The 19,373-nt window shown below is 47.4% G+C and overlaps 1 protein-coding gene across 1 annotated transcript; it reads left to right on the top strand.

Annotated features, from left to right (window-relative positions):
* Positions 1 to 476: 476 nt before the first annotated feature.
* On the top strand, positions 477 to 19,371 carry obsl1a (obscurin like cytoskeletal adaptor 1a). Its single transcript, XM_027020159.2, is given in 26 exon segments — positions 477 to 856; positions 1,908 to 3,123; positions 4,474 to 4,743; positions 5,084 to 5,344; positions 5,964 to 6,269; positions 6,484 to 6,750; positions 7,622 to 7,897; positions 8,054 to 8,329; positions 8,704 to 8,979; positions 9,228 to 9,500; positions 10,616 to 10,891; positions 11,125 to 11,400; positions 11,488 to 11,763; positions 11,861 to 12,136; positions 12,424 to 12,711; positions 12,969 to 13,235; positions 13,404 to 13,673; positions 13,937 to 14,203; positions 15,224 to 15,490; positions 16,075 to 16,187; positions 16,294 to 16,447; positions 17,167 to 17,328; positions 17,434 to 17,538; positions 17,688 to 17,954; positions 18,365 to 18,567; positions 18,569 to 19,371. Coding segments are annotated over 25 exon segments (6,858 nt in total). The 5' UTR covers positions 477 to 856; positions 1,908 to 2,006; the 3' UTR covers positions 18,638 to 19,371.
* The last annotated feature ends 2 nt before the right edge of the window (positions 19,372 to 19,373 follow it).

Genomic DNA, 19,373 nt, shown 5'->3' with positions numbered 1-19,373 from the left:
TTAGCACTTTCTGTCCCCTCACTCTCACTCTCACATTCATTCTCATTCTCATTCTCTCTCTCTCTCTCTCTCTCTCTCTCTCTCTCCTCAAGAACAGAAACGTTTAATCTTGCTTGGTTTTTCTGTACTTCTTCTGCCTGTAGAACGTCAGCTGTTAACCACCCATCTAGTCAAGGTCTCCCTTTTCCTCAAAAGAATGTAATCAGTTTCATACTGTGTCATATTAGAGAACTGCGAGGCATTTCAAGGGTGACGCACACTAGGTGCCTAAAGATAAACAGGCAGCACAGACAACGCTCTCTCCTGACACGCCTTATCACTGCCAGTTGAGAGGTGACAGACCTTCCTGTCCCTCATCCACAGAGGAAGCACTTAAGCCATCCATCTGTCTAAGTTTAGCGCATATGACACACTGAGAGAAGGGTGCGACCTTATCTCCCCCCTCCCCCGGTGGAAGTGAGGGCCGGGTGGGGTATTTTAGGAGAGTGAGGGGGCAGCTGTGAAGGAGTTCATTGGGCCGACAGAAGCCCGGTGTGACTATGGACAAAGTAACTCAGCCACCATTGGTGACGTGGACCACAGGGAGAGCCTGTGTGCACACAGAGTGAGGTTGCTGTGAGGCCCCGACACACACACACACTCGTCCAGCTGAGCAAGTCATCGTGAACTGAGCGTACCTCTCGGACTTACTGAAGACCAAAACACTGGAGCTCCAGCCCAGGTCCACGTGTGTGAACACTATCTCTGACAACCTACGAACCACAGCGGGAGTGAAAGGTCAACCTGACTGAAGAAAAGAGGCTGATATTGGGGTCAATATCCTCTTAGGCTTCAGAGGAAGTTGTGAAGAGCGCAGGTATTTTCACTGTTGTTGTTGTTGTTTTGATTTACTGTGGTTTGTTTTCCAAAACAAAACACATTTTATGGAACAGGCTTTACAATGTGTTCAGACATTGATTAAATGTAATGGGGATTCACCATTCCATCATTCCAAAGTTATGTGTAATAGTTTTGCATCATCCATTACAGTCTATTTTTTAACCTGTCCTCACGCCCTTTGTTCAACAACATTGAGGAATACCAGAAAGAATCATAAGTCGCATTCAATTGTCTTTTATATAAAGAACATGCAAAGATGTTTCAATACACTTTGTCATTTGTTAGGAAGCAAAAATAGCTTTTGGGACTATGATAAATTTGACTTTTTTAAGCCAGCCAGATTCCTTTGGCATGACACACAACAGCCCTGAGGAGATGACACAGTACAGGATAAAACACTGTCATAACTGCCAGCGACGTTTAAGACCATTCTCCAGTCATTGCTTCATTAGATGTAAAGGACATTAGTCCATCAGACCTTAATATATTTCCATGCCATGTTGAAATTTAAACCGAATACACTATCGCAGACAGACATGGCGTACGGATGGATGCACTGTTCTGCGTATGTCAGGATGAGGAGGTGGGTGTGTGGTGTGGAGCGTGGTGGCGTGTGCATGCATTGTCTCATCCAGCACATGGTCCCCTCATCTCCCGCGTCTTTATTTGGACGGCCTATTTTAAATACTTCCCCATGATGTATGGCACCAGCTGCTATGGCTGGTCAGAGGACCATGGGAGGGATTTCTTGCTTTTGGACAAGGGCTTCACTCATGCATGGAAGGAGTGAGGGGAGTTTGTAAATATTTTGTATTCACCGTTAGTCATTAAAAAAAGTGTTCCTGAGGTTTTTTCTTTCAGTTTAGTGTGTTCTCTTTCCATGTACTTGAGTTCTCTTTGTGTCATCTGAGGATTTCTGATCATATTCAAAACACGTTCGGGACAGAAACCGAAAAGAAAGAGTCACTGCTTGTCCACAGTGTTAGCTCACACTTGGATGTTGTTCATTGCTGTGTGTTTTCCCACAGAGTGGTATGTAGTAAAGGAAGACGAGACAGCTTAACCTGAGTGACGATCGCGCTCTGTCAGAGTGTCACTGTGTGGAGGGTTAGGGGAGGGCAGCAGCTATGGATGTCTTTGGTGGGGCCCCTCGTGTACTTGCCTACCCACGACCAATTCTGGTGAAAATTGGCTCGGACGTAGTCCTCAAGTGTCAGATCAGTGGAGACCCCCAACCGGATGTGGTGTGGGAGAGAAAGAACGAACCTGTTATCCCCGGGGGGCGCTACATCCTTGCCCAGGATGGCAAAGTTTACACCCTCTCCATCGTCGGGGTAATTCTGGAAGACGCGGGACAGTACATCTGCAGAGCGAAGAACTGCATCGGGGAAACATACGCGGCGGCTACTTTGAAAGTGGAGGAGGAAAGTCCAGAAGTTCAGCCAACACGGCCCCCGCACACAGACGAGCAGGAGGTTCAAGTGATTCCACCAGAACAGAATTTACAGGATGTTAAGCAGGCACGACAGCCACAGCCAGAGAGGGAGGACAGCCTGTCTCATGGCAACAAGCCTCACTTCCTCATCAAACCCCTCTCCCTAAGAGTAGATCGAGGTGAAGATGCCGCCTTCTCTTGCAAGCTTTGGGGGAAGCCCTTACCACAGGTGGTGTGGGAAAAAGACGGCAAGCACCTCAAGGAAATCTACGAGAGCTCGCACTTCCGCGTCGACCAGCAGGACGGGGGCTGGTTCCAGCTGAAGATCTTCCGGACGAGGGCCCCTGACGCAGGCGTGTACACCTGCAGGGCAGCAAACGAGCACGGGGACACCGTGGCCGGGGCTGTGCTGCTGGTGGAAGCCGTGCCGGAGAGCAGGGCCGACGCCCACCGATACGGCTACACCAATGGTCACTGGTCCCCACAGCAGAGCAGAGACAAGCACCCAAGAGCAAAACATTCCAAAGACGCTTACCTCAACGTGGCCAAAGCCAAGAAGTTCACCATCACAGAGGGCAAGCACGCCAAGTTCCGCTGCTATGTCACAGGCAAACCCAAACCAGAGATAGTATGGAAGAAAGACGGAGAGCCAGTGGAGCCCGGACGGCGCCACCTACTGTTTGAGGACAGGGAGGGGTACTACACCTTGAAAGTGCTTTACTGCAAGCAACAAGACACAGGGCTCTACATCTGTGCTGCGTCCAATGCGCTGGGGAACACACTGAGCGCTGTGAACCTCATTGTTAAAGGTATGAACCATTCTCTTTAATTTCAAGTCTTTAAAACAGTTTGTTTTATAGTGCATGGGGCCGGTTTCAGAAACAACGCAGTAATTAAGGACTGACTATGAGAACAGTGACATGAGCGACTACATGATCAGAAATGTAGTAGTGATGAGCACTGAGGTCACTGGCTTTAAACATAATGCAGCTGAACTGCACTGTGCCTGGTCATGTTGCAGTAATGTGGAGTTAAGGCTCTGATTCAGCTCTCTAACTGGTCATGGTACTAGTGTGATTACTCTTTGAAAACTAGACAACAGCTATCATCAATAATGACTCATTCACACCTGTTCCATATTAGTCTTGCAGGGTGCACTTGAAAAAGAACTGAATCTTAACTGAACATAGACACACATTAGGAGATTAAAGCAAGTATTTCTCAGATTGTGACGGGCCAAGCAGAATCAGACGATCACAGATTAAGAATATGAACTTTATAATGTTCCATTTGGTGGTAGCAGGCTAACTCAGGGTCAAAATCAAAAGAGCAACATAAGGGAAAATCCAGATCATAAAGAGGTCAAAGTCTGTGTGTAAAGCCTGAAGATCAGTACAAAAACCAGGTAGTAAATCCAAAAGGGGGTCAGGCTAAATCGGCAATGAGAAAGACAAAGTCAGGGTACAGTACAAAGGAAGCTAGTCAAAGAAAATAACACTCAATATGCTTAAAATACTAGAGGCATTACTTTGCAGTGAATGAGTGCTTGATACAGTCTAATATACAACAGTCTCTCTGAACACACAGATGAGTTCAAAACTCTGGTGATGACGATCTGATTGAACGTCCATGATTGGCTGAGTTGTTGGCTGGGTGATGAACAGGTTGCTGGGTAATGTAGTAATGGTAGAGTCAAGCAGTATAACACAGATATGTCACTGGATATGAAGCATACAAAATACCATAAACAGACTGTTAGTGCAATGTTGAAACAATACAATAACTTAACAATAATTAAACTACCATTCACTATTCCTCCCTATGTAGTAAGAAAGTAGCTATATTTTGGAAACAGGTTCACTGAACTTTCTTGAGGAGCTGCCACAAACCTCTACAGCCTTCTGCTTTCATGAGTCATATATTTGCCCTCTAACTCATACGCTAAGCTATGTGATCAGCAAACAAGCGCCAAACGTTGTCACACATTGCCATCAAAGTATCTGAGCATACCAGCGAGACGGCGTCGGTGAAACTGAGCCACAAGTCAGCACATCTCAAATCCTCTTACATGTCTTGTGCTGTAGACAGCATTAGCCCTGAACAGATCTGGAGGGGTTCTGATCTGGAGGGGTTCTGATCTGGATCTTTTTCACGGCTAGGGCCTATGGTGCGGTTCAAGCGGGGCTTGCAGGATGTGGAGGTGAGGGAGCGGGATGTCGCTGTGTTGGAGTGTGAGGTTCCGGAAGAGTCCATGCCCATTGCCTGGTACCTGGAGGACCTCAGGCTGCACCCCAGCAGCAAATACGGCATGGATCAGAAGGGCACAAGGCGAAGGCTCACCATCCGTGATGTGGGCATCGACGACGACGGAGTCTACCTGTGTGAGATGCCCGACGGCGGGAAGAGCATAGCTGAGCTGGCTGTTAAAGGTGAGTGGAGGTTCAATTTTACTGGCGATGTTATTCGTAATTTTGGTAGGATAGTTGTAAATGGAATTTTCACATTTTAATTTCAAGTTATCAGTTCAAGTTAAGCAAAATCCATGTGGAAGTATATAGTAAAACAAAGTACCTTTCTCCAAAGCTTGAGTAGAACGCACAGTCCAACTGAACAGGCTGAGCACAGCACAACACAAAATTGTCACATAAAAATTGTGTTTATTGTTCCAGTGAGAATACTGATGATGCCAGTCACCCTTTTGGTTTTGGTTATGTAAGTGACTTCATTAAGCACTAAATGGCTAGTGATGTGGATAATCTAACCTTCCAGGTACAATCGTGAAGAAGCTTCCTCGTAGGCTGGAGGTGCTAGAAGGTGAGAATGCTGCTTTCTGTGTGGAGGTCGAGGAGGAGGAGATGGAGGTGTTCTGGTTCAAAGACGGCCTGCAACTGCGAGAGACGCACCAGACCATCATCAAGTCCTTTGGGAAAACCCACATCCTGGTCTTCGTCAACAGCTCTTACCAAGACTCCGGCACAATCACTTTCATCGCAGGCAGATCGAAGACAAGCTCCAAGCTGCGTGTCAAAGGCAAGAGACCACATTAAAACCTACATAAAGCAATGTTAAAACATTTACAAATTTAAGATTTGTTTTTAAAGAGTGTGCTTCATACTTACTCGAGTATATTTGCAATGTCAGAAATGTACTTTTACTCTGTTATGTTCATCAATGTTCCTTTCATTACATTTTAAAATAATGTTTCACCACAAACTGTCAAGTGTGGGAGGGTTGGTGAAATCCCTAACAATGGTCACTGAGTGACACCACTTTGCTTCAGTAAGTTAAACTGGACAGTAGACCAATATATCCTTTTCTTTAAGGATCACATATCTGTCTGTGAACTCTCCTAATGTGCATTACTACTATGAAAGTGTAGTCCGATATCAATGATATTCTGAGAAAAATAAATGGCTACTACCTACCATATAAACTATAAGCCCCAGAAAAAGCAACTGAACTGAATTCATGGCATACAGCGAACTCATTTTGAGACATATTTTCGAGATTATAAATGTTCCAAGGTTATAAAAATTAAGGTTTGTTATTGATTTCATATATTTCTATTCCTTTCGACAACATTTGAGTTTGGCATTTGTAAAAAGCAAACGCACACATTTTATGTGATCATCGGTTATTTTCCATCCAGCAATCAAACACTGCCCCCCCATCTGTCCTGTGGGGGTCCAGATAAGGACGGACAGCCCAAACAGCGCCATTCTGTCGTGGTCACCCTCCCCCAACCTGCAGAGCTCCAGCAAGTCGGTGTACGTCCTGGAGCGGCAGGAAGCCGGATCGCAGGATTGGCAACGCTGCCTCACCATTGAGACTGGCACCTCTGCCGAGATCCTGGGCGACGGTGTGCCGTGCGAGGGTGACTACCGCTTTCGGGTCTGCTGCATGAACAAATATGGCCGAAGTGGGCACGTGGAGTTCCCTGGAGCAGTGCATCTGGGTAAGGGGCTGATCCCTGATCCCTTCTGATGTCTGTGATTAGCTGCACTGTGTTTCACAGAGGCAGGAGATACCAGAGTCCGAGACTTTGCAGAGTGCCTTTTATAAGCCAATGTAGTCTGAGAATGATGTCAGTCTGAAGTGTTGTTTTTCAGTAGTTCAGTAGTTGTTCAGTAGTTTTCAGTAGAATTACTCAGATGTCTGGATACCCGCAGTCCCAGGTCCAAAGATCAAAACCCCAATGAAGAACACTGTGGTAACGGAGGGTGAGGATGCTGTGTTCTCCATCGAGCTCTCGACCTCCATGGTGGGAACCTGGTTCCTTAACAGCACTCAGCTGCAGCAAGGCGAGCATTTCGACCTCAGCCAGTCCCAGAACCTCCACGCCCTGCGGATCCGAAGCATCCCGCGTGTGTACAATGGAGCCGAGATCACCTTCATCGCCACAGGGGTCCGCGACTCCGCAACCCTGCACGTGCAAGGTACAGAGAGGCTGAGTTGGATCCTACCGCACTTTCAGTTCCTGGAATGACGAAAGCTACGGACATGTTTGTAAGGCAAACCAAGCGCGCAATAACCCTCTTTCCCAGCTCTGAACCCATTACTGCCTGTCATCTTGGTAATGACCCCCACATCCACAGAAATTACGTACAATCTGACAATAATGAACCAGACATCTGTAACGAGAGGCAAGTTTATCTTTAAAGTTCGTATCATACACAACCCTCAAATGTACCTCATATATCTGTTACTGAGCTGGTAGCGCAAGGGTGAATTAGACAAGTCACTGTGGTGGATAAGAGATGTTTGGTTTGAATCCTGCTCATTAAAAAACATGTTTTGTTCTTATTGTAAAATAAATATATATATTCTACAACCAAAAAGCACATACACTTCTGTACTCACTTCCGCATGACTAAAAGGAGCTGTTCTGCTTGCGCGATATCTAGTAATAACACTATTAACAAAAACGCTGATGTAATACATTTTACACACACAGAGACACCCCATAATTTAATGTTTACACAGAAATGTTACTAACAAAAACAACAGAGCACTGTATTTAGAGAGAGTTTGTAAGTTATTGTGACTACATCATATACACAGTCACAGCCAGGGACTGTAAGCCTGCTTCCCAAATACAGAATCCTGCTGCAGCCCAAGTGCTTCTCTGTCACACATTTATGTAATAAAAACTCTCTGATTGTCCAATGATGGTTGGCAAGAAGGACAGGTGATGTCCTCAGGATCAAGAAATTTTAGTCCTACTGGTTTCGGTTCATCCTGAGTCTATGTGCAAACCTCGTGATCAAAGGAATAATGACGGTTGTGGGTTGTTGTTTTTTTTTTTAGCTGCTGCGGTGAAGTTCGTCCCTCTGCCAGAGGCGGACAGCAACAAACGTGTTGAAGCAGGAAGCCCCATTGTGCTGTACTGCGAGGTCTCGCACCCTGTTAGTGCTGTGCGCTGGTTCAAAGATGGGAGGGAGCTTCTCCAAGAGGACGGCTTGAATATCCAATCGGATGGCAATATGAGGAGAATCGTCATCCAGTCATCAGAGTATTCCCACTCTGGAGTGTACACCTGCCAATCAAATGATGATGTCATCACTTTTAATGTGGATGTTAAAGGTAAATCTAATTTATATTCTCAGTTTGAATATGATATGAGCTGCAGTGATGTCATTAAGAGCTGCTGTGATGTCAGATAATGCTCCTCTGATGTCAGTAAGAGCTGCTGTGATGTCAGTAAGTGCAGCGCTCCACTGACTAACCAACCTTCCTCAGCCCCACGGGCCATGTTTGAGAGTCTGACAGAGTCAGAGTGGACCAGGTCCGTGGACATCGGCCATCCCATAGTCCTCCACTGCGAGGTATCAGACCCGCAGGCGGATGTTTGCTGGTTCAAGGATGGGGAACCCATCTATCCCCACAGTGGGACAGACATCCAGGCAAAAGGCAATGTGAGGACACTAGTGATCGATGAAGCTGGTTTCCTTCACTCTGGCTCATACACCTGTCAGTCTGCAGATGATGTGGCTGTGTTTCAGGTGGACGTTACAGGTGACAAGCCTTTAACCCTTTAATTCCCTTCCTGAATCCTCTGCGGTCTATCCCAGTCATTCTTGTTAAAGCAAGTGTGCACACGGAATGTTATGTTGAATCATTTTGAATTACAGAACTCACAGTGGGTGGTACCTCTTTCTGATTCATCCATTAAAACCTTTTCTCTCTGTTTTTCTCTTTTTTCCCCTTTTTTTCCCCCTCCATCCACCTAACCACCTTTTCTCCATGCTGTAAACCCTGAGTAACCCACCCACAGTCTATCGGCATGGCTGGCACAGAAACTAAATCCCTCTCGTCATCTTTACAACTACGTAGTCGACAGCTTTACACACAGATGGTGACATGATGACCTGTGTTCCTTACTCTCCCAGGTCCCCCGGTGTCATTTAAGGACATCCCAGAAGACGAGAGGCACAAGATCACCACAGAGCTGGACCCTGTGGTGTTGCACTGTGAGCTGTCCCAGCCAGACGTCGATACCCGCTGGCTGAAGGATGGCCTGGAGGTGCTCCCCGGGGACAACATCACCATCCAGGCGGAGGGAACCATGCACAGGCTCATCCTCCGCTCAGCGGAGCTGGCAGATGCGGGAACTTACACGTGCCAGGCGGGAGATCACACCATGTCCTACACTGTCTATATCAAAGGTGTGCCTACGGGCATGAGAGGTGTCATGCTTACGTGCGTTTGTGGGCTAGATCCTGAGGGTTGATGATCTAGATTCATACAAGCAAGCTGGAATTGAGATCTAGATGGAATTGAGATCTATAGAATCTCATATGGCATCAGAGTTTTATAAGCGAGCTTCTGATAAAGGTTGCAAAGTTCAAGATTCAGTTTTGTTTCTGGATGTTTTTTTCTTGTCCAAATGCCACATATTCTAAACTTCAAACAGAACCGCCAGTGACGATCGTGGACCCGAAAGACGACGTCCGTTTGGACCACTACGTCTCTGAGAAGATCGTGCTGAGCTGTGAGCTCTCTCGCACAAACGGAGAAGCAACCTGGTTTAAGGATGGCCTGAAGGTCCAGGAGAGCCAGAACGTCCGTCTGAGCACTGAGGGCCCATACCGGAGGCTTAGCATCCCGTGCGCCTCTGTGTGGGACACGGGGGAGTACATGTGTGACACAGGCGGCGACTCCGTTATCTTCCAGCTGTGTGTCACAGGTGAACACCGCTGCAGTCAGGACAAATGAACCTACCGTTCAGCAGAACCTAGCCAACATAACGAGTTTCATTTAAATAGTCATTTTAAATTGTTTATATACTTTATATATTTATTATATATTATAGCATGTAGTAGTATAGTACGTTTTGCAGTTTTTTCCACCAGTTTAAAAATGATGGCTTAAGGAAACAAACTGTAAAATATTTAAAATATTTGTATGATACTACAATGTTTAATTTAACATTCAGCATATTTTCCATTAAAAGAGGACAGAAATGTTATGAAATGTTGCTCAAAAACCATCCACATTGGCTCTTCAGTCCTAGCTGAGAATGGGCTGAGCATCATCCTAATATTCAGTGCTCCACTGTATAAGACCTGCACACTCTACTATCCCAGACCTGCACGCTCCACTGTCCCAGACCTGCACGCTCCACTGTCCCAGACCTGCACGCTCCAATGTCCAAGACCTGCACGCTCCAATGTCCAAGACCTGCACGCTCCACTGTTCCAGACCTGCACGCTCCACTGTCCCAGACCTGCACGCTCCACTGTCCCAGACCTGCACGCTCCACTGTCCCAGACCTGCATACTCCACTGGCATCTTCTGTCCCAGACCTGCTCGACTGTCAGCCTTTTGTCCCAGAACTGCATGCCCAACTGTCCCAAACCTGTACGCTCGACTGTCAGTCTTCTGTCCCAGACCTCTAAGCTCGACTGTTAGTCTTCTGTCCCAGACCTGCACGCTCGACTGTCAGTCTTCTGTCCCAGACCTGCACGCTCGACTGTCAGTCTTCTGTCCCAGACCTGTACGCTCTACTGTCAGTTTTCTTGTCCCAGGCCTGCAGTCTGCTCTGCTTCTCAACACAGTTTTACACATGTTACATCATAAGGGGAGAAATTCTGGTGAAATAGCTTGGCCATGTAGTAGAATTGGAATGGTATTCATGGGACAGACTATTTTCATAAGTGCACTGTCTGCACAAAAGAGCAACATTAATTTGAATAAACCCCAGACGTAGTCTCCCTATGGCTTGGTTATCTCATAGTGGCTACTCTGTGAACATGTCCTGTCTGTCTCTGAACACGTCCCGAACACATCCTGACCAACCAGAGGCCCCGGTGCGCTTCGTGCTCCCGAGCCAGCCAGAGGTGAAGGTGAGCCTGCTCAGCTCAGAGACTCTGGTTCTCAGCTGCCAGATCTCAGAGGCAGAGGCTCAGGTCTGCTGGTACTGCGATGGTGTGGAAGTGGAGGAGAGTGACAGGCTCCTCCTAGAGGAAGATGGGCCTCATCGCAGGCTGATCATACCCAGCACTACCATAGACGACTCCGCCGAGTACGTGTGCGAAACCCGCGACGACGCCGTGACCTTCTGGGTGAAAATAGAAGGTATCCATGCACACGCACTCTGACAGAGACCAAGACCAGCAGTATTTATTTTTTATAGTCTTAGCAAAATCACTGAGCTCCCTGTTCATCTCAGTCAACTTATTCTGTTGATATCGGTCATGACCTTTGACACCTGGGCTGGTTCACCAGTAAAATACAACTTCTTTTTTTTTTTAAATTCAGGAAGATGCGTGTAAAACTTAAAAGCAATCCTTTCTGTTTCTTACCCACAGAGCCTCCTGTAAAACTGTCATGCTCTAAGAAGACAGGCAGTGTCATACAGAGTTTTGCCGGAGACCCGCTGTTCCTGGAGCTGCAGGTTTCTCGTGAGAACGCGGAGGTGTGCTGGATGAAGGATGGAGTAAAGGTGGAGGAGGACAGTGATGTCACTGTCACCGTGGAAGGCCTTGTCCGAAAACTGACTCTCTGGTCCCCAACGCCTGCAGACTCCGGTCTGTACACCTGCAATGCAATGGACGACGCCGTGGACTTCCACGTGAGAATCAGCGGTATGGCCCAATGCTGCATACACCCTGTGACATTCGCACTGGCGAAGGAGCCGTTCACTTCTAACGGACCTTTTCTTGTTGGTTCAGAGGCTCCACTGATGATCCTGAACAAGCATGAGATTAAGACAGAGCTCAAGGCTTTGCTGTCCGACGACATTGTGTTAGAATGTGAGCTGTCCAGGCCCAATGGGGCAGTCAGGTGGTACAAAGATGGAGACCACATTGAGGAAAATGATCGCTTCTGTTTTGAGGAAGAGGGGGCTTTCAGATCCCTGGTGATCCTCTGTGCAGAGCCGGAGGACTCTGGGAAATATTTCCTCGATGCAAAGGATGACAGCATTTCATTTCAGGTCACTGTGCAAGGTATGAAGCTATACGCTTCTAAACACGTGCAGCTGCTCCTCTTGATAATGCCGTTTCTGAATACCTGAATGATGCTTGGTGTATTTTTGTCCCATAGAGCCACCTGTGAAGATTCTGGGAAATTCAGGCCAGTCCGACTACCAGGAAATGTTAGCAGGTGACGACCTTATCCTGGCATGCGAGGTGTCACGAGAAAACGCGCCAGTGCAGTGGCTTTTCAACGAGACTGCTCTGCTGTCTGACTCGCGCATGCACATCGAGAGCTACGGCACACTACGTAAACTCATCGTGTCAAATGTCCAGCCCTCCGACTCAGGCACATACACGTGTGACGCAGTCGATGACAAAATGGTGTCCTCCGTCAAAGTACAAGGTATAAAAATATTTTGCCTCAAATCCTTTTTAAGAACATTGGCATCTTGGCTCCATGGCGTTCAGCAAAACCATTTTAATTATGATAGAGTTCATGAATATAGCAAAAATAGCTTTGACAAGGTTTACTCGAATTCTATGTGTGAGGACAGGGCAGGAAACCCTGAAAGGAGTGTGGTTGAATAACGACCTCAGAGCTGCATATAAAGAGTGTGGTTAAAGTGTAGTCAGCTGTTAGACGAAGGTGTGTGAGCGTTGTTTCTTAAGCTTTTGTAAACACTTCAGTAGCATCTCTGCTTCCTCCAGAGCCCCCTGTGGAGTTTCTTAACAAGGAAGAGCCAGTCCAGCTGACGGGCTACGAGGCAGAAAGCATCACCCTGACGGCCACAGTGTCCAGGCCCAACGCCCCGGTGCGTTGGCTGAAAGACTGGACGCCTGTGGATGGGGAACGCTTCCATGCGACAGCTCAGGGCCTGACGCGCACACTCACGATCAGCCCCCTGAAGAGGCTGGACAGCGGCGAGTACACCTGCGACGCCAACACGGACGAGCTCCACTTCAGCCTGCTGGTCAAAGGTTGGGAGCCTCGCCCTGCTGAGAGCACACACGGCTCGGTGTTACACTTCCAGAACAAAGGAAATTATGAACAGCTGAATGCATTTTTAAAATGAGTCTCATAAACGGTGTTAACTTCAGACATGTTTGTGAAAGGTCAGTAGTTAAAAGAGTGTGTATCCTCCACTCAGCAGGTTCTTACAATTTAATTAACTTTCTTTTCTACTGTAATGCACCATTTATGAAGTCACACAGAAAGCTGTGTGTGCCCCTTGCAGAGATGCGTATTAAGTTTCTGAAGCCGCTGTTCGACAGCGTGGCTCACAAGGACGGCATGGTGACCCTGCGCTGCGAGGTGAACAAACCCAAAGCCGACGTGCAGTGGCTGAAGGACGGCACAGAGGTCATGCCCAGCCGCCGCTTCTCCATCCGCGCCGACGGGATGGAGCGGAGCCTCACCATCCACCGCCTCAGCAAGGAGGATGCTGGAGAATACACCTGCGAGACGCGGGACGACTGCACCAGTGCCAGAATCAGGGTGGAGAGTGAGTGGGCCAGGAGACAGTCATGTGACTGATTCTAATGGAATCTCAATTCTAATTGGATCTTTATTCTAATGGAATATTGATTCTAATTGGAAGACCCACAGACTTCCTAGTCATCTTTATTAACTTCATTAAGATCCTGAAGGAGCCTCTGCTGTTGCCCTGCAGTGCCCCGCGTGGTGGAGTTCCTCACGGAGCTCCACAACACCACTGTGATGGAGGGGGAGGACGCTGCCTTTAAGTGCGTGGTGTCCCCGGACGACGTGCAGATGCTCTGGTTCATGGACGACGAGATGATCCAATCCAGCGGGCGTTTCACGATTGAGCAGAATGGCCTGTGTCACACGCTGCTCATCCATAACGTGCAGATGCTCGATGCCTCCCGCATCACAGCAGAGGCAGAAGGGCTGACGTCTAAGGCCAGCCTCCGGGTGCAGGGTGAGGGAACACCATGAGTGTGATGCATGCAGTCAGGGGTTCTCCAGTACGTGATGTATACAGTCAGGGGTTCTCCAGTACATAGTATGTAGTACTAAACTAATTACAATTACATTGGATCAAAGTTACATCATTTTCAGATGCAAATTCTCCACAAGGGGGCAATATTGCCACCCACCTAGCACAGGTGCTGTGTAGCGCTGCGTTTATTTGTTTTGGTTTTTTTCTTGTCAACGTACGCTACACCCATCACCTATGTCCAGAGGCTCAGGTGCTGTTCACCAAGAAGATGGAGGTGGTGATGGCGGAGGAGTTTGGCGAGGCGACGCTGGAGACGGAGGTGAGCCTGGAGTCCGGGGAGGTGCAGTGGATGCGTCAGGGTGTGGTCATCCAGCCTGGCCCGCGCCACTCACTCTCCCAGAGCGGTCGCTCCAGGATCCTCAGGATCACAGGCCTCAGCATGTCCGACCGCGGCACCTACCGCTGCGAGACCCTCCACGACCGCACGCAGGTCAAACTCAATGTGGAGCGTAAGTGGAACTCAGAAGGCACTAGTACACGATAACATCCATGACACTGGGTTGGGTAGAAATATCATTACCTCTGCCTGTTTGCACTCTCTCTATATATTTATATTTCTATATATATTTCATGATGAGTCTGAGGAGTATCTATTTCTGGGTTTTTTTTTTGCTATATGCGACTATAAATAGCTTTAGTGTTTTGATGAATGACTAAGGGACCGGGTCACATTTCCAAATAGTAACCAGACATTAAGGTTTAGTTGCTTCACAAACATGTGGAGATAATTAGTTCAAATTATTTTAAGGATCAAAAACATACTAAATAACAGATTAAGGTTATGGAGTAAATGTGTATATTGGAGAGTTTATTTAGCTGATGTACTGTATACTGCTTTGATTCACATGTTGGTAAAAATACACATTTTAGAATATCTTCAGAATCAGGCTGGATTTGGTTTTCCATTCAAGGCTGCACTGAGTAGAAACTTTGCTCTGTGCTACATGGAAACCCCGAAAACAAGATTCATTACAGCCCCATTAAACACCAGTACAGCCCCAGTACACTCTCAGTACACCCTGATACATCTCCAGTATGCACTCAGTACAACCCAGTACATCCCCAGCACATCCCCAGCACACCACAGTACTTCCCCTGTCCTGACCTCTGCTGCTGGTATGTGGGACAATACTCGCACCTACAAAAATAAACTCAGCCTACTGGCTGGATAAACAGGGTCTGTGTGAGGGAAGACTGTTGAAACATGGGGATGGCATTCCCAGTCTTAACACTGGGATGGCATTCCATAAAGGGTCAGTGTGGTTGTCCCTGCCCAACATGCACTGTGTTCCTGGAATGTCCTCATATCAGGCCACGCCAAGATTTGAATTTTATCAAAAGTAACTGTGACCTGTTCTCATGACGAGTGTTCCCTATGTGTGTTTGAAATAGTTTGTGTTGTTGTTGTTGCTGTTTTAATGGCAGCATGAATGATCCAGTTAGTGAAAGAATCCTGTTAATCTTTATAGCCAGGAAGATCACCATATGGAAGGGGCTGACAGACATTGAGACGTTCGAGAGGGAGACAGCCTCACTTGAGGTGGAGTTATCTCACGCAGACGTAAAAGGTGTTTGGCAGAAGGACGGCCTGAGGGTCAAACCCAGCAACAGCTTTCGGGTCAGTGCCAACGGACGCGTGCACAGCCTCACGCTCACCAACCTGACCCTGGAGGATTCCAGCACCATCACCTTCTCCGCCGAGGGGGTCAGGACCTCCGCCCAGCTGCTAGTGAAAGGTGGGGTGTTCACGACGTGCCGACACCCCGGTAGCGTTCAGTGGTGCTGCAGGTCTTTTGATGCTGCTATATATGGTTCATGACGTGAGAGGACACTTATTCAACTGAAAACAAGCGGCGCTCTTCTCATTATCACACACATGACAATAGTAACCTCATCAAGGGAAGCGTCAGAGATGCTCTCTGGGTTCTAGTTTCTGAACCTCTCCATGAGTCACACGGGGTCTTGCCATTAAAGGCACTAGGGCATGAGCTCGGGGTGAACTCACCCAGTAGTGCATGGATGAGTCATGTGGTGTAGCGCATAACAATAGCCTGACATGTTTATCTCACCATAGTGCTGCTCCAGACTGGCAGTGGCAGTCTGAATGCTGGATGTGATACTGAACCAAAACCTCAGTGGAACCCAGACTGTAATGTTCTGGCTCTCTGGTGTCGTAAAGTGCTCTTCAGTTCTCGTGACTGGAGATGGTGTTTAAATCAGAATGCATCATCCCCAATAATAAGATCTTCAGTAAACATCACTGTTGAGTTGAATTTGACTTGGGTGTTTAGAAATGGGGGTTTTGCCTGTCATAATGCAGAGACTCCCGTGGCAATCCTGAAGAAGCTGTGTGACGTCAGGCTCGAGGAGGGCTCGCCCATCACCCTGGAGTGCGAGCTGTCCAGGCCAAACGTGAATGTCAGATGGTTGAAGGTACTGCAGGTCCAGACTGTCCCCTTGTCCCACCCTGACATCCACCAATGCGTGTCATCTGAATGTCTGCTCTCTGGCTCTGTGTTCATGGTTTCTCTTATGGTAGAACGGGTCAGAGGTCAAGGCAGATAAGGGCTCCAGGGTCTTCAGCATAGGCCGCAGGCGTTGTCTACAGATCGCCCAGAGCACCATGGGCGACTCTGGCCTCTACACCTGTGACATTGGAGACCTGCAGACCTTCTGCAAAGTCGAGATCTACGGTACAGGCTTCAGCACAAAAACTCCAAACAGCCACATATCTATAGGTTCTTAAAGCACGTGTTAGACATTAGACATTTACAAAATGTTAAAAAAAAAAATTTTTTAAAAAGGACAAAAGACAAAAAGGTCCACCACAATTATTACTGAGACATCTTCTAGTGTTAAGAATATCACCAACCAACCAATACACAGTAGAACAGAGGTACAGAATACCACTGTGGACTGCAACGTCATCAACGGGTGTGGGTTAGGATACTACCAGGCCACTCAAACCTAGACAGGAGCAACCGAGGGTAAAGGCCCCTGCTCAGGGGCCCAACAGCGGCAACCCGGCCGAGGTGGGGCTCAAACCAGCAACCTCCCAACCACAGATTAAGCTCCACCTGTTAGAGATATCATCTGAATATCAACAACACACTGCTGTATATTTTATCTCGTCTGTGGGACATCGCTCACCCATTTCAAGTGTCTTTGAATGTGTTTTTATAGCTTATGTTATAACATGATTTCTTATTCATATGAAAATGAAATTGCAACACATCATTGAAATTTACCAAAATTGAAATAGATGTTGTTCTGATATATTTTCAGTATTTTAGAGTTTTTGTGCACAGACACAGAGAGGGAGATAAAGCTAGAGATAAGTTAGGATTAAGGCTAGGGTTAGGGTGTTACCATGCAGCCGTCCAGCAGATGGCGTCTGTGTCTTGGGTTTCAGAGCGGGAGCTGGAGGTGGTCACCGAGCTGGAGGACCTGTACATTAAGGAGGACCAGAATGCCGTGTTCATGTGTGAAGTGTCTCTGGAGGACGTGCCTGGAGACTGGTACAAGGACGGTCACAGAATCCGGCCCAGCGACACCGTGAAGATTCGCACGGAAGGTGAGGCCATGACACCTGTCGGTGCACATGGAGACGTGCACTGAACTCTGAACGCACGCAGGAAGCTGACGTATGTCACCGGAAACGGTTTCCTCTGGTTAACAGGCACAAAGCACTTCCTCCTGATATGTAACGTAAGGACAGAGGATGCTGGGGAGATCAAATTTGTCTCCAAACAAGTCGAATCGGCTGCCTATCTTAGTGTCCAAGGTACTATGCGTGAGATTTATTTTGTAATGTTTTTTAATTTTAAAAATTAACCACTGTAAACATGAGGCTGTAACATCCGGTAATGAATGTGGAGTACTCAAGTCCATGTCAAAGGAACACAAACTGTTTATTTGCACCTGTCTGGACAGAGTTGCCCGTGAGTATCGTACGGGGGCTGAGAGACCGCACGGCCCTGGAGAAGCACCGGCTCATCCTGGAGTGCACCACATCCTCACCACGCTGCGCCGTCCGCTGGTACAAGGGCGACGAGGAGCTTGAGCCCTCCGAGCGCATGGACTTCATCAGCGAGGACTGCTGCCACAAGCTGGTCATCCACCAGGTGGCGATAGAGGACGAGGGAGCCTACAGTATCGAGGTGGGCGAGCACCTGTCCACGGCCAAGCTGATGGTGGAAGGTGGGTGCATTTGTGCTGCAGAGAGCGCACGCCTTGACAAACTAACCAATATATAGCGCCATGTTTGAATCAGATTGACATTAGTACCATAACTAATTAATACCATATTCTTGTGATAAATATGTCACAATACAGTAAATTGGACTATGAAGGATTGGGTTATGAAGCTTGGGGTATACAGAGTATAGGATTCTACAGCAGACACACTCAGTCTAGTCCTTGGGGATAGCTGACCAGATCAGGTTTTTGTTCCGGACCTGCTCGGCCCATGCGGCGGCTCTGCAGTCTTTAAATACTAAAATGAAACAAAGACCTGTACTGAATCTGGAGTGGCGTAGGACTAGATTGAAAAGCGTTGAACTGCAGCCCTGTTAAGGAGCTGAGAGTAATAGAGCACTTACCATGTCCAGCCCAGTCCATCATCTTGGTGAAGGAGCTAGAAGACGTGGAGGTGAGCTCTCCGGATCCGGCACGCTTCCGGTGCGAGGTGTCTGTGCCCCTCATCAAACCCCCTGTCTGGACCCTGAATGGGGAGACACTGCAGCCGGGAGCCGAAGTCCGTCTGGAGAGCAAGGGGACGGTCTACAACCTCACATTCACGAAGACCAGCTCAGGACATGAGTGGTACGGTTCAGTTCACCACAGGGAAAGCCAGAAGCAGTGCAATGCTGAGGGTGATGTAGAGAGATGTATTGTAAGAGGGTGTGTGAGAAGGTGTGTGAAGGTGTGTGGTGTTGGAGGAGAGCGATAGCAGACACAGGCAGTAGCAGTCTCAACATTAGCCAGCCGCTAGCGCTAGCGCCCTTTGACTCTGTGGCTCTCAACCTTTAAAGACAAAAAACAAGTGTCTCTGTATCCGTATCTTTGCATGTCTATGTAGAGGCCCCAGTCAGAGCACTTTTACTGTAGCGCGTCTTGGGCTCAAGATGACTGAATGCATTTGGTGTGGTTCTGATAGCAATGAATTAAAATGCTGATTAAAAAGGAGAAACTAACTTAAGCTAAAGGAACAAAGAAAAGTAAGGAAACATCAGAATACAGTTAAAACAAGAACACATGGTGCCTCTACACAACAGCAGTATGGAGGCTTTCTGTGGAAGAAAATGTTAACAGAAGATCATTTTATGTCTGATTTGTATCAAATGATTTTGTAGTATTTATCAGTATATAAAGTGCAGGGGAAAGTAATCTGAACAAAGATCTCAGTTAAATTGGAGAGATGCACATGGCGTTATGTTTTCTATCCATCTGAAATGAAAATAGTGTGTTGACTTATTTTGTTAATTAGTGCAAATGCTCACTATATCAGCAACATTACGGATCAAAACCTGCAGTACAGAAACTGATATATGTTTATGCCAGATAATAGATTTGCATACATCACAATCTGAACAAATAAACATTTATATTAAACGTGGA

The sequence above is a fragment of the Electrophorus electricus genome, chromosome 1 (assembly GCF_013358815.1).
Source record: "Electrophorus electricus isolate fEleEle1 chromosome 1, fEleEle1.pri, whole genome shotgun sequence".
Lineage (NCBI taxonomy): Eukaryota > Metazoa > Chordata > Actinopteri > Gymnotiformes > Gymnotidae > Electrophorus > Electrophorus electricus.
Note: the sequence above shows the minus strand (reverse complement) of the source record. Positions and strands in the feature narration are given on the sequence as shown.